General features: G+C 43.1%; 1 protein-coding gene across 1 annotated transcript in view; it reads left to right on the plus strand.

Moving 5' to 3' along the window:
- tnmd (tenomodulin) overlaps nucleotides 1-9926 on the plus strand; it is a gene marked incomplete at both ends in the record, with an annotated part of 58183 nt that extends 48257 nt beyond the window's left edge. Inside the window, 2 exons of the mRNA XM_080745469.1 lie at nucleotides 782-888; nucleotides 9717-9926. Of these exons, the coding sequence (XP_080601595.1) occupies nucleotides 782-888; nucleotides 9717-9926 (317 nt within the window). The remainder of the gene's footprint in view (nucleotides 1-781; nucleotides 889-9716) is intronic.
- Between the last annotated feature and the right edge of the window lie 3499 nt (nucleotides 9927-13425).

The raw sequence follows: 13425 nt of genomic DNA on the forward strand, positions 1-13425 counted from the left end.
CGTGCATAACAAACTCAAGGAAAATTGCCTATTGTCTGCAGCGTGCACTGAGTCACAACTGCATTACTGTTGCTTGCCTTGAAGGCAAATAGATGTTGCCTTTATTCTCCTCCGGATGTTAGCAATTAACGTCAAGCCGTAAAGAAAAACAAGCCAACATCCTGACTGCACGCTTTGCCATTTGTATCACTAACAATGGAATCGCTGTTACAGTGCAGCACAGTGCATCACCATCTGCCGTCTCGCCTGTTCTTCCCTGTTATTTATTTTTGGAGCTGTGTGGAGCTCCCTATACATGGCCGTGTGTGTATCCGTCCGTCTATGTATGTGGGTATGTATGTGGGTCCGTATGTAGCCTCAAGAATGTGGTAGTACCTTTTATGACCACACATGTTAAGGGAGGGGCGCTGTTTTCAACTGCAATACACACACACACACACACACACACACACACACACACACACACACACACACACACACACACACACACACACACACACACACACACACACACACACACACACACACACACAGCTCCACTTCGAACAGAGGTTCGATTTTTTACTTCATCTTATTTTTTTCATTGGCCCGTCTCTTAAGCCCGATATATGCTTCGTCGTACGATGCCGTCGCTTAAGGAAAATAGCTGATCTACAAGCTCAAAATACACCGCATGATCCGCAACGCGCTGTGAGCTTATAGATCTGCCATTTTCACATTTTCCCCCCGTGTTTCGCTCTTGTTTTCGCCATGACAGCTGAATCTTTATCAATGTGTTCAGATGCTGAGTTCCATGATGTGGAAGACGTGGAGGACGCACCTGATGCAGAGGTCGCAGGTCAGCGATTCACCCGCGACGTCCAGGAGCAACATCAAGTCAATGACTATGTAAGTACTGCAGGGCCTGATGAAGGCTGGATGGTTCCAAACCTCCTTCACCTTTCCTGAAAATTAAACAAAAAAATATTTTTATGTTGTTCTTAGTGCGAACCTCCTTCTTTATAATTCATAAAACAGATTATTTGGCCAACGCACCAGAGTGGTCAGAGTGCGGCGGTAGAGCCCCAGACTGGGGGTCGGGACCCCCAGGCAAGGGGGTCTCCCAAATTATTTGGGGGCGTTCCCAGATGATTAACTTAATATATTGCTTTCTCACTCGATAGTAAAAAATCAAACCTCGGTTCGAAGTGGAGCGGTGAATCTGAGCAGCTATACCCTGTGTGTGTTGCTAAATGCCTAAACTGTAAACTGTAAACTGTGCCTGTGAGTGAGTGGTGAGTGTGCCTGGCCTGCACAAAACAGCGCCCCTCCTTTAACTAGTGTGTTGTGTGTGGCCACTCAAGGTATTGCCAGGCTACGGACACGGCCAGCCAGCCAGCCAGCCAGCCACCCAGCCACCCAGCCACCCAGCCATGGACATACCCACGGACATACCTGTCTATTGGGAGCGCTTTCACCGCTCCAACAAACCAACATACAGTATAAGTGAATAGGGTAGCACATTTCTAATGTGACAATTGAATGACTTCTAAGACCAAATTGGGCAACTATTACCAAAGAAAGATCTACAAGCTCACAACACCTCACAGTACGAGGCGTTGTGAGCTTGTAGTTAGGTTATTTTCACAATATGTATCTGTGGAACCAAGTGCTTGTCAGGGTGGGTGGTCCCCAGTTCAAAAATGATTATTTTTGGAGGTCACAGCCCGAAAGGTTTTGGTAAAGAGATAAATGCTGAAGGGCCAAAATAATTGATTATTGATATAATATAATAATAATTCTTCCTTTAAAATAGCTTAAGTGTTAAATAGCTGATGACAAGGAACTGCTATTTTCATCTAAGGTTCTCCTCGGAATAGGGATGCTAGGGTAATAAGTCCCTCTCACACAAACATTTGGCGACCCCCTACAGGTCCCGGACCCCCTGTTGAAGACCCCTTCCCTAGAGTGTAGTACAGTAGAACCACACAGACACAAGGAGATACAGTCCTTCCCTTCCACAGGCTCAGGCTGTACTTCAGACTCTCCCTGCATATAAATCGCTCACTAATTGATGTTAAAACAGACTTGGTGCACCAGAGGGCATAGCAATTGCTCTATATATCTCTGTAAGTAAGGCCAGTTCATTGAAGACTCCCTTAATGTCTCTCGGTTAATTGAGAGGAATATCCGGCGTTCAAAGGCAGCAAACTTCTCCCTGCATGGCTTCCGTTAAGAATCTCTTCTTCTTACTTTATTTCCGAAGCAGCAGCAATCACTGCACAAAAGGCCGACTCCCAAGGTCACTCATTACTGACTAGATATGCCAGTTATTAATTTAGCATTAATTATGAAAGCATATAAAAAAGGAATGGTACGGCCAAACGACATATTTTGGAGCGCTGCGTGAACCAACTCGATACTGTATAATGTATATTTAATTTATCCTCGACTCGAAGAGAAAATCACATGCATATACTCTGAACATTATGCAGTGAGTCACACAACCATGCGGGCACGCCGTATGCACGCACACACACAAACATACCGCCTCATTCAACACAGACAATGTCTGGGCTGTCTCAGTGGCCACTAAAGCTAAATTCGAGGATAATGAGCTGAGCTCTGTCTTCTCCGCGGAGCTGAAACGAAACAGTGAGAGACGTGCAGCGGAATGAGACGCCCTATAATATTATTAACATTTATCAGGCCAGTCCCAGAAACACCTCCCAGCCGCACTCAACAACCGCACCCACGATACGCGTCTTCTCCCTCGTCTTCCGTGACTTGGCTGCTCGCTACCGCTATGCAATTAAAACATACCAGGGGGATGAAAAAACTGTTGGGCTTTTGAAATGGGTCCACCTTTATCAACTGAGTAATGCATACCCGCCGCAGTGCAATGAAAGACCACATCCAGCACAGTGTTTGTGGGCCCGGCGATAACAAAGGCCTTTGTGACCAAGCAGAGGGGAAAGGCGGCGGACTGGAATTGGTAGGCGGGACCCCCGCCCAATGCCAGTGGGATGCCACGTATATTATCCCAGGCATTTTTATTCCGGAGGCGCAGGCCGCGCAGCAGCAACTCGTTGCAAACAGGTGCACACACATACCCACACGCACATATGTAGAAAGAAACGTGTGAGTGCACAAACGCAAAAGATGGACCAACCTGGACCCTTTTGAGTAAATTTTTTGACATTTACCGTGTACCATATCTCAATTTATTTACCACCACTCTTTCTTTAACCTATACCTCTCTCTCCCCCCCTCGCTCTCTCTCACACACAAACATCCCCTCTGATGTGTCATGGTCTTTCATCCACTGTTCATAGGTCTGAATCCCATCACCGAGCTGCCACTTCCCATTCTGCACTCTTCTCTCTCTCTCTCTCTCTCTCTCCCCCTCTTTTTTTTAGGCAGAATAATTATTAGCGTCCTTGTGACAGAGGTTGGCAGATATATGGGGGTGACCTTTAGCCGTGGCCGCCACACTTGTAGCCTGGTGTGTAGCAGAGCCAGCCCTGGATATATCTCCAACTGAATAACTATCACCAGGGGCGTCACAAGGGGGGGAGGGGGGGGAGAGGGGGGGGGGGGGGGAGTGGGACTGAGTTACTAGGGCCCAAGGAGGTGGAGGGGCCTGGAATTATTTTATACTTTAGCTATTGAAAAATAGCAGATATACAAGCTCACAGCGCGGCACCGAGTGCCGCGCTGCGACCTTGCAGACAGCTATTTTTGAATAGTCGTGAAAATGTTTGCAAATCTTTGAATATGTGTATTTTTTAAGCGAAAATCTGTTTCTGGGGGGTCCCTGGAACTCAATATTTTGAGAAGGGGGGACGTGGCCAAATACATATCATTTTGCGGGTCCTTCACATGAAAAATGTTGAGCACCACTGACAAACAGAAGGATTTGAAATATTCAATGACTTTTCTTTTTCACGATTTTTCAAAAATAGCAGATCTACAAGCTTGCAGCGTGGCACTCGGTGCCGCGCTGTGAGCTTGTATATCTGCTATTTTAGTAAAGCACAAAATGTGAGTGAATCCTTGTACCCAGGGCCCAGCATTTGGTGCGACACCCCTGACTATCACCCAGCAGCGCTGGCGGAATGGCACCTCTGTCCTTGACCCAAATAGCAAGGATGGGCTTCCGATACGATTGGTCCATGCTTCAGCATAGGCGCTCACACACACGCACACACGCACACAGTAAACAGGGTTTTTGGAGTGCATAACGTCATCGTACAATGGCGTTGCGCTGTGAAAATAGCCGATCTACAAGCTCGCAATGTGTCGCACCGCGATGCGTTGAGAGCAAAGCAATCCATTTGAACAGATTTCATGCATTTATAGAAGGATTTCCACCTATAATGAGTCTTGACTTGCCCGAAAAAAAGGGCAAGGACCCCAGGTTGAAAGTGGGTACAGGCCTTCTCCAGCCAATTTTACATCCTGATCTTGTAGACTAAAAAAAGCTAGAAAACACTGCAGGGGGCTCTAAGTGTGTGTAAGTGGTCAAGGTTAAAGGTTATTCTATTTTGTCACCCTTGGGAGAAATGTGTCATGGGCACTAGCAGCATATATACAGTACACAATAGAATGCATTACAAAAACAAAACAATAAGGCACACAGTGACACATTCAACCCATTAGGCCTATACATCACCCTCCAGCATAATAAATAAAACACCTCTACCTTGTGCAACAGAGCAAAGCCAACATCCATTGAGGAGTGTAATTGACAGAGGGACAAAAGAGTGCCTATTATAGCTCCATGCATGGACCCCGTACCTCCTACAGTATCTGACGGCAGTAACCTATACTCAGGATATAGTATGTATGAGAGGGGTCAGACACTATTTTCTTAGCCTGCCCAACAATGGTGGACTGCTCGAAAATTACCTGGGGGGTGATGGGTGGTGTAGACATAGCCATAATCTTCCCTGCTCAGTCCTTGTGGTAGCATCTCTGTTCAGAGAGAGCCAACTAGCTTTCACTAAACTACATGAATCCTAGCGTCCCTGTTCTGGGCATGTCATATAACAGGCAAACACTTGGGGAAAATAGGGAAACGTTCTGCAAGCATTCACCAAAAATAGCAGACCTACAAGCTCACAAGGCGTTGTTTGATTGTTACTTTATTAGTCAGAAATGTAAACAGCACAAGCTACAGTTGGTGTCAGTGCAGTGGAAAGAGAATTTTACCCATGTTTGTTCTATAGCTGGGTGTTACCAGATCTAATATTGTGGGTGTCACTCACTTTGGGGAGGTAGTTCGTCAGGTATGTGGGTATTGAGGGCATCGAGGACCTTCAATACCCACAGCTTAACCTGGTCTTCTACCCTGAGCGATCCCAGACTAGTACAATGTGTTGGAAAGAGGTGGGTCATCATGATGTTGTGAGCTTGCCGACGTACAACAAAGTATATAGGGTTTTTAGAGATTAGCGCTGCAATCCGCAAATTCTATGTCTTACCAGGGTTTCGAACATGCGTCCCCAAAATGTTCTACTGTGGAGTAAAGCATGTTTGAGTAGAGGATATATTGCACTTTTGAGCTTCATGCAATGCCATCGTCTACAACATGATCTAAACGATCTACAATGACTGTGTTAGTTACGGTATATCGTATTAAGATACTCCGCCATACTGATTGTTAAAAAAGAAAATTGGTAAAAAAGAAAATGTTTTATTCACACAAAAAGGTTATGGATCGCATCTTTGGTGGTTAAGTGAAGCAGCAGTTATCTATGTACATACTTTACTATCTTATTCCTCAAACTCTGGAATGATCAGTTCAGGAAAGTGTTTAAACATTGGTAGCAAAGCCTTTAAAACACTATGCCACAGTGTGTGTGTGTGTGTGTGTGTGTCTATGTGAGAACCAAACCCCTGGGGAGCACACAGCGGAATATGAGACATCTTGTCTCTGGCGTTTTAATTTGATATCAGAGGAGGACGTGATGAGCTCGGCTAGGAGATTTAATAACATATCCCGGCATGCGCTTCAAGCCCATGAAGAGTGGCAATCAGTGTGTGTGAAATAGCACCAACAAGTGTGGAAATTAAAGGAGTCATGCTTTGATTCGCTACATCTTATTGAATGACTGACAAAGTTTTCTACTTGACAGACTCATTCATATCGTGTGCCTCTTAATATGCATGAAGGTGTGTGTGTGCGTGTGCGTGTGTGTGTGTGTGTGTGTGTGTGTGTGTCTGTGTGTGTATGTCTGTGTAATGAAATCAGATGCAGCAAGGGGGTAATGACTTTTACTCTTCATTAATGCTGCATGTTTGTGACTGACTGCCTGAGATTTCCCAAGGTGCACCATTCTTATCACCACAGCATCCCCACCAGAGGTGGGAACTCCAAAGCTAGAGTGATTAATATGTGCCGGTGCCCTCTGTTTTAAAAGGCTGGCTTTGATTAATTGTCTCTGAGGGGCAATACTACCTATTGGCTATTTGTTTTTGATAAATGCAACATCATTTGAATAAAATATTTCCTTCATTTTCCGGCCAAGCACTCATCATGATCTTGTATAGCGTCACACACTCTGGGCTGTGAGGAGCAGATAAGATTATCATTGGTCCATTGACAGCCCATTGTGTTCTTTCCATAATAGATTGTTGCCTGGAAGCTGATGATGACCCTAAACCCGACTAAAATAATAAATCATTAATTGCCTACCTGACTTTGTCAGAAGCAATAAATCAAGCGAGCACACCTTACACATCATCTTTTTCTCCTTCTCTATGTGTTGTCCCCCGTGTTACCCAGCATGTAATTTAACTCCATTTATCATCGCTCTGAACAGTTGGGATGGGACTCGTGATTTGAATCCTACTGCTGCTTTTTTTTGTGAGACATGCTGGTTAAAAAGTTATGGCGAGACACACAAAAGGAAACGCACACTGTCTGTAGTCTGCAGTCAGGGGCGTCACAAGGGGGGGGGACGGGACTGACTTACTAGGGCCCAAGCTGGATATATACTTTAGCTATTGAAAAATAGCAGATATACAAGCTTGCAGCGCGGCACCGAGTGCCGCGCTGCAAGCTTGTAGATCTGCTATTTTTGAAAAGTCGTGAAAATGTGTGGAAATCTTTGAATATATCTATTTTTTAAGCAAACATTCTTAACTCAAATTTTGCTTCTGGGGGGGTCCCTGGAACTAAATATCTTGAGATGGGGGTCCGTGGTCAAATACATATCATTTTGGGGGTCCTTCACATGAAAAAGTTTGAGCACCACTGACATAGAAACATAGACTTTCCAAAAAAAACATAGAAGGATTTGAAATATTCAAAGACTTACACAAATGTTCACGATTTTTCAAAAATAGCAGATCTACAAGCTCGGTGCCGCGCTGCGAGCTTGTATATCTGCTATTTTTCAATAGTTAAAGCACAAAATGCGAGTGAATCCTTGTACCCAGGGCCCAGAATTTGGTGCGACACCCTTGTCTGCAGTACTCTCTGCACCATTACATTTGCTGTGAACTGGTTTTCAGTGACTGACCACTCACACTGAATCTAAAAGGAGTAGCTGGCTGGCCGAGTTTATTTGAACAACTTAACTACATGAACCTTAGCGTCCCAATGGCCGCATTTCTTGTTTACGAACATTATTGGGTGAGTGCACATTCAGGGGGCAAAGCGCTTTGACTGAAACACTCACATCTGATAAGAACCGTAATCAGATGTTGCGGGACTAGGTTCAGCTGGAGTAGCGAGCTGCAGTGCGTGAATACGTGACCTCAAGTGCAAGTCCAACCAGAAAATGTGTTCCAGATATGCTTTAACGGGTACACATTATTGTGCATGATTATGTTATGCTTTAACTATTGAAAAATAGCAGATATACAAGCTCACAGCGCGGCACCGAGTGCCGCACTGCGAGCTTGTAGATCTGCTATTTTTGAAAAATTGTGAAAATTTGAATTTTGACCCGATTCTATAAGTGTCTTTTGAATCCTTCTAAGCTTGTATATCTGCTATTTTTCACTGGTTAAAGCGTTCAATAATTCTAGGCCTAAATGGGTTAAAGAGTGCTGCATTGTGCCCCCTAGTGGTTGTGCGGAAACCCGTCTATTCTGGGCTTGTCATGATAGGTGAATATTCTGTGAAGAAGGGGAGGGGCAAGCAGGAAGCATCGCTTGTCAGCTCAATAACTATGACGATTGAAAACATACCGGTATACAGTAAATGGTGAACAAAATGCAGCTTGTTTTTAAATAATATAATTATAGGCCAATTCATGGGTTGCAATTGTAGCCCTACACCCCTACATCAGGTGTTCTGATTGGCGTAGAAAATTAGTTCTGCGCCAATCAGACAAGTTGATCCATGTTGGTCCTCAACATGGCCGTGTAGGACTACAATCGAAACACATTAATATACAGAGTGTGTGTGTGTGTGTGTGTGTGTGTGTGTGTGTGTGTGTGTGTGTGTGTGTGTGTGTGTGTGTGTGTGTGTGTGTGTGTGTGTGTGTACAGTATATATACACCGGTATATAATTTCACCTTTAACAACAAAAATATGCCAAAGAAATAGGGACACCAGGTTGAAAGTGGTTACCGGGGAAGGGAGGATTAGAGGTCAAAGCTGTGTGTTCCTGTGGGTCCAGTTCTCTCATAAGCCTAGGCTGGAAACAATGGCCCGCACATTCTCTATTCCCCACAGTGGACTTGTGTTTAGCTCTAGACTAGAGACTGTTGCAAATAGCTGACTCATTGTGAGCATGGCAGAGAATGATGCCAGCTCGCACCAGACGTGGAGGTCCAAGAAGGCCTTTGACTCTCTCATCCAAGCTGTTTAACAAGACAGTGCTGAATCGTCTCTGTGGATTCATTTACTACAGGAGATTGAAATGTGGTCAAACACGCACCGAGGGCAGACGCCGCCGCCTCAACTAGTGGGGCGAGTTAAGTGGCACTTCTCTGAACCCTATTTGGAGTTGCTCTTGATCAAAAGGCATGGCACTCGGCCCCCACGAGTCTAGAGAGGGCATGAACCAAACCAGCACAATGGAAAAAGCCAAGGGCCATTAATTCTACCCAATTTACCTTTCGTTTGGGTTTCATTTGGCCCCTCTATAAATTCAGAGGCAGCCAGTGAGAGCAAATGAAAGGATTCTTGTTAGGCGATCATTACTCTGCTAATTGCTTTAGGAATGTGCCATCCACTTAAAGTCAAGGTCAGAGGGAGGGCGCCACAATGTAGCAAGCTCTAATCTGAATGCTCTAAAAAGGAGGAGGGGCAACCATTTTGCCGCAGAGTGTGGGCTGCGACCGGGGGAGTAGGAGGTCAGAGATGACAGAAATAGTGTAATTATGCCGGTAACCGCAGCATTAGAGTCCCTTAGATTGAAGATGGCCCTGGCGGAGGAGCTAAGATCACTGGGTCAGAGAATGGGACACCGGACAGCCAGGAGCACTGCTACCTCTGGCATAACGGAAAGGTCAAGGGTACAATATCATGTTTTATGCTCCTGGAGCTTAAATCAAGGTGTCCCACTTTCACTTTCATGTTCCCTTTGTCACACAGCCATCAAGTATGGCACAACTTTGCGTGATAAATACATTCTAATATGCTTAGCCTTTTCATATATATCCTCCTAGCCTATAACCAAAGTATGAGCATCAATTCACACAATCAAATCTACTGTCCTGACTACGGACAGGTAGGGATTTGTCATAGCTCTAATTGTGACCCAATCTTCTTTCAGAGAGACGTTGGAATCGAGTTGGACAACCGTCTGGATGACAACGGCTATTGCTGCCAGTACTGTCGCCGTGGTTACCGCTACTGCAGACGCTACCACGAACCCCTGGGAGGTTTCAACCCATGGCCATACTACTATCAAGGGGGACGGGTCATCTGTCAGATCGTCATGCCTTGCAACTGGTGGATTGCCCGTATGCTGGGGAGGATCTGAGTTGGAAATGCGTGATCTGGGCAAATAAGGTTCATGTAATGTTTTGGTGCTATTCTCGCACAGTCAATTTTTCAGACCATTTGTATTAGCAAAATAATCCATTGCCCATTTATTATCCAACGATCTCCTAGGACAGGGCAATATGGAAAAAATATTAATATTAAAATCATCTGAAGATACTAGTTAAATATCATATGTATGGAAAATCACAAACCACAGTTGCTTTGTAGTGTTAATTTAGACCAGTGGTTCTCAACCTTTGGGTCGGCTATTTTCACAATATTGATCTGTGGAACCGAGTCAAACTAAATGTAAAGCCTCGACTTCTCCAATTCCAAGTGCTTGTCAGGGTGGGGGTTCCCAGTTCAAATATGTTTATTTTGGGTCACGACCTGAAAAGGTTGAGAACCACTGATTTAGACGACAAAATTGTGGATCATGATTTTGAATATTACAAAATAATCCCAAAACATGATCACAATGATAAACGATAAGTTTGTCTTAACAGCCCAAATCATGTGGGGAATTGTGATTCTTTCTTGAAAAAGCATTTTAAATGCTTTTGAAGTGATTTAAAAACAGATTGTGTTCATGTAGTGTCATCCTGTGCACTGAAGTACAGTTGTGTTTTAAAGGGTAGTGTTTGTCTCTTATAATGTTTCCATAAACATTCTGCTCTGCATTTGTTTTCCTCAGGGGTTACAAAGCAAAGCATTTTATCTTGAATTTTCTGGAGTATTTTGTATTGTATATACACAAGAATTGTTCAACTTCTACCATAATAATTACATATGCTAGACATTTAATTAAATATATATCATCTCTGTTTTTAGTATCAAGGTCGAGTCAACAAGTTATAGTCAAACAAACTTCACATATCTCCCTCTTCTCCTTGAATTATAGTGCTAGCTGTGCTACAATGTATTTCTGTAGACTTTATTGATGTTTTACTGTGTAGTGTTTCATAGCAAGCTTTAAGATGTGTTCAATAGTGCCACAGTTCAAACTGCAATAATGTTCCAGCATTTGCAACAACTCTCCGCAACCAATCATCCACTGTTCACATAACTGATTTGGTCTTCCAAATAACAAAGCATAGGCAGTAAAAAAGCTAAACTGAATCTCAACTGTCTTTTTTCGCTCTATGCCTGATTTTTGCAAGTACTGTGTTTCCTTAAATCCAAAATGATTTCCTGGTGCATGTCAATTGCTGCTGATGTAGAAGCAGGTACACTTACAAGGGTTTGAATTTGGTGCAATGCAATGCTGTCAGACATGTCTGTCATGCTTCCCTTGTTGTAACCATAAACATTTGAAGTCAATTAAATGGTATGTCCTGACGTCCTGACAAGTAGAATCATATATTCTTTTTTTTCCATGTCCTCACCTACATGCCTTCTAAATCACAATAAACACAGATTTCTGGCCTCTGGGGGGAAAAATGCAAACAGAACAATACAAGACTAGACTGAACAATACAAATAAATCAGACAGTTTCACCATATGAATTTGTCTTTGAAAGACTAGAAGATACTATGTCGACAAATATTGTCCATTATTGAGTGCAAATCAAGAGGGGGGATTACATTTTGCCAGGCTACAATTGTAACACATTCGTCATTATATACAAGTATATACAAATTAGCCTTAACAACATTAACCCTGTCATCCCTATTTTGTTGACATTTTCAAAAATATTTAGCAAAAATGTTTCACAAATTCTTAAAATATCCAAAACTCTGAATTGATCACAGACTAACTACTTACATGGGATCCTATCCTACCTCACATTATTACCTTATTGCAGAGAAGGATCAATCGAACACTGCACTGCAACATCATTGTGATTCTTCTGGGAGCTTACAACAAACCTGACAGCTGGGCTATATACTTAAACGAATAACGCTTTCAGTTTTCTTTCAGTTTTGAGTTGGCAATGATGACAGACCACACCTGGGTGTTTGGTTTCAGAACAATTTACTTTCTGATAACGTGTTACCTGAATCTGCTTCATTATAGTTTAACATTCAGGCATTAAAAGCTGTATAAGCAATTAACATTTGAAACTTCAACCTCAATGAACCTCAAGAGAATGTTGGTGGTAACTGTCTACCTTCCATCCATGAAGTAACAAGACATGCAATGTTTAAGTGTCATGCATACTGTACAGTATCTTCATCTGTGACCTCCTCCTTTGTTCTGGGATATTTAACAAAACATTGCCATCCAGTAAAGACGCTAAATGATGCTAAATTGATATTCCAGAAGCGTGTTCCTGTCTGATCTGCTGCTGTTCGGAAACGTGCTTCAGTGATAAAGACTGTCAAAACGCCTGATTTAAACAGTTGTTTCACAGCGGAATATCATTTTACCACCCCATCCTTACTAAAGATAGCTGCAGGAACTCTGGACTTCCTTCACATTTTTGATACAAAGTTGGGAAATAGGGAGAAAAATAGAAAGTTTTCTGGATGGCAATGCTATGCGACTGAGTCAAGGAGCTACACCGAGGGGGGAGGTCACAGATGGGGTTAACTCTACATGTCGTTTCTTGCCTTCTAATTGAGTGTCGACGGTGACGATGCTATGACTTATTACTCAATGTCATACTGTCAGTGATATTGATGCCTAATGCAATGAAACAAATTAATGCGAAAATGAGGGCAAGACATATTATACTATGTAAATGTGTTAAGAATATGTTCCTAAATGGGGCACAGGCTGCAACCAAATTGTATTTCAAATCAATAATGTCAATGGCCTGAAGCAACATGTCGAGTAAAAAATTGTGGTACAAGTTAACAAATGCAATAATTGCAACATACTTCAAATACACGGACATGGGTGGTGCTAAGTCCCCGAGGCCATACTGAGAAGTTCATAAAATCAGTGTTATGAGTTTTGGTTGGTACTATTTCTCTACCTTTCCACATCAAATGGTGGTTAGCTTTTATTAAACAGATACAGCACAGTCAGGGTGCTCTTGGTAGTTGGTACATGGGACAATGGAAAGGTTTTCACAAACCTTTTCAGAGTCTGTTATTTGTTACAGTCTATCTATCAAGGTCCCCCTTCGGACACTCTGTTTAGCTGTGGGAATAAATTGCATGGGGAGCCTTGAGAGTCATGAGCGCAAAGACTGATACAGATACATTATTGCTCGATTCCTGAACAGCTTTTCATGCCTGTTGCGATTTCATATCCATCGTGAAAGTCAAACTCCAATAAATGTACATCCCCCCTCACATATTGATTTGACTGTTAGTCATTTCCATTTAATCAGACAGAGAGTTGCTTGAATCCAGAAAAGTAGGAAGATAGTCTGTACCGATACCGATGCGTCCACGCATCCAGCTAGCAACCTTATCATCCTCCTCCGCTCCCAAACTGTGTCTAGGTGCTGTCAAAATGCCCACGTCATGTATATTGTATCCCCAAGCAACAGATTCCTATATGTATATGATGGGTGCTTGGTTTCAGATTATGTAACCTCTAATTA

Source organism: Nannobrachium achirus (genome assembly GCF_963921795.1).
Source record: "Nannobrachium achirus genome assembly, chromosome: 17".
In the NCBI taxonomy this organism is placed as follows: Eukaryota; Metazoa; Chordata; class Actinopteri; order Myctophiformes; family Myctophidae; genus Nannobrachium; species Nannobrachium achirus.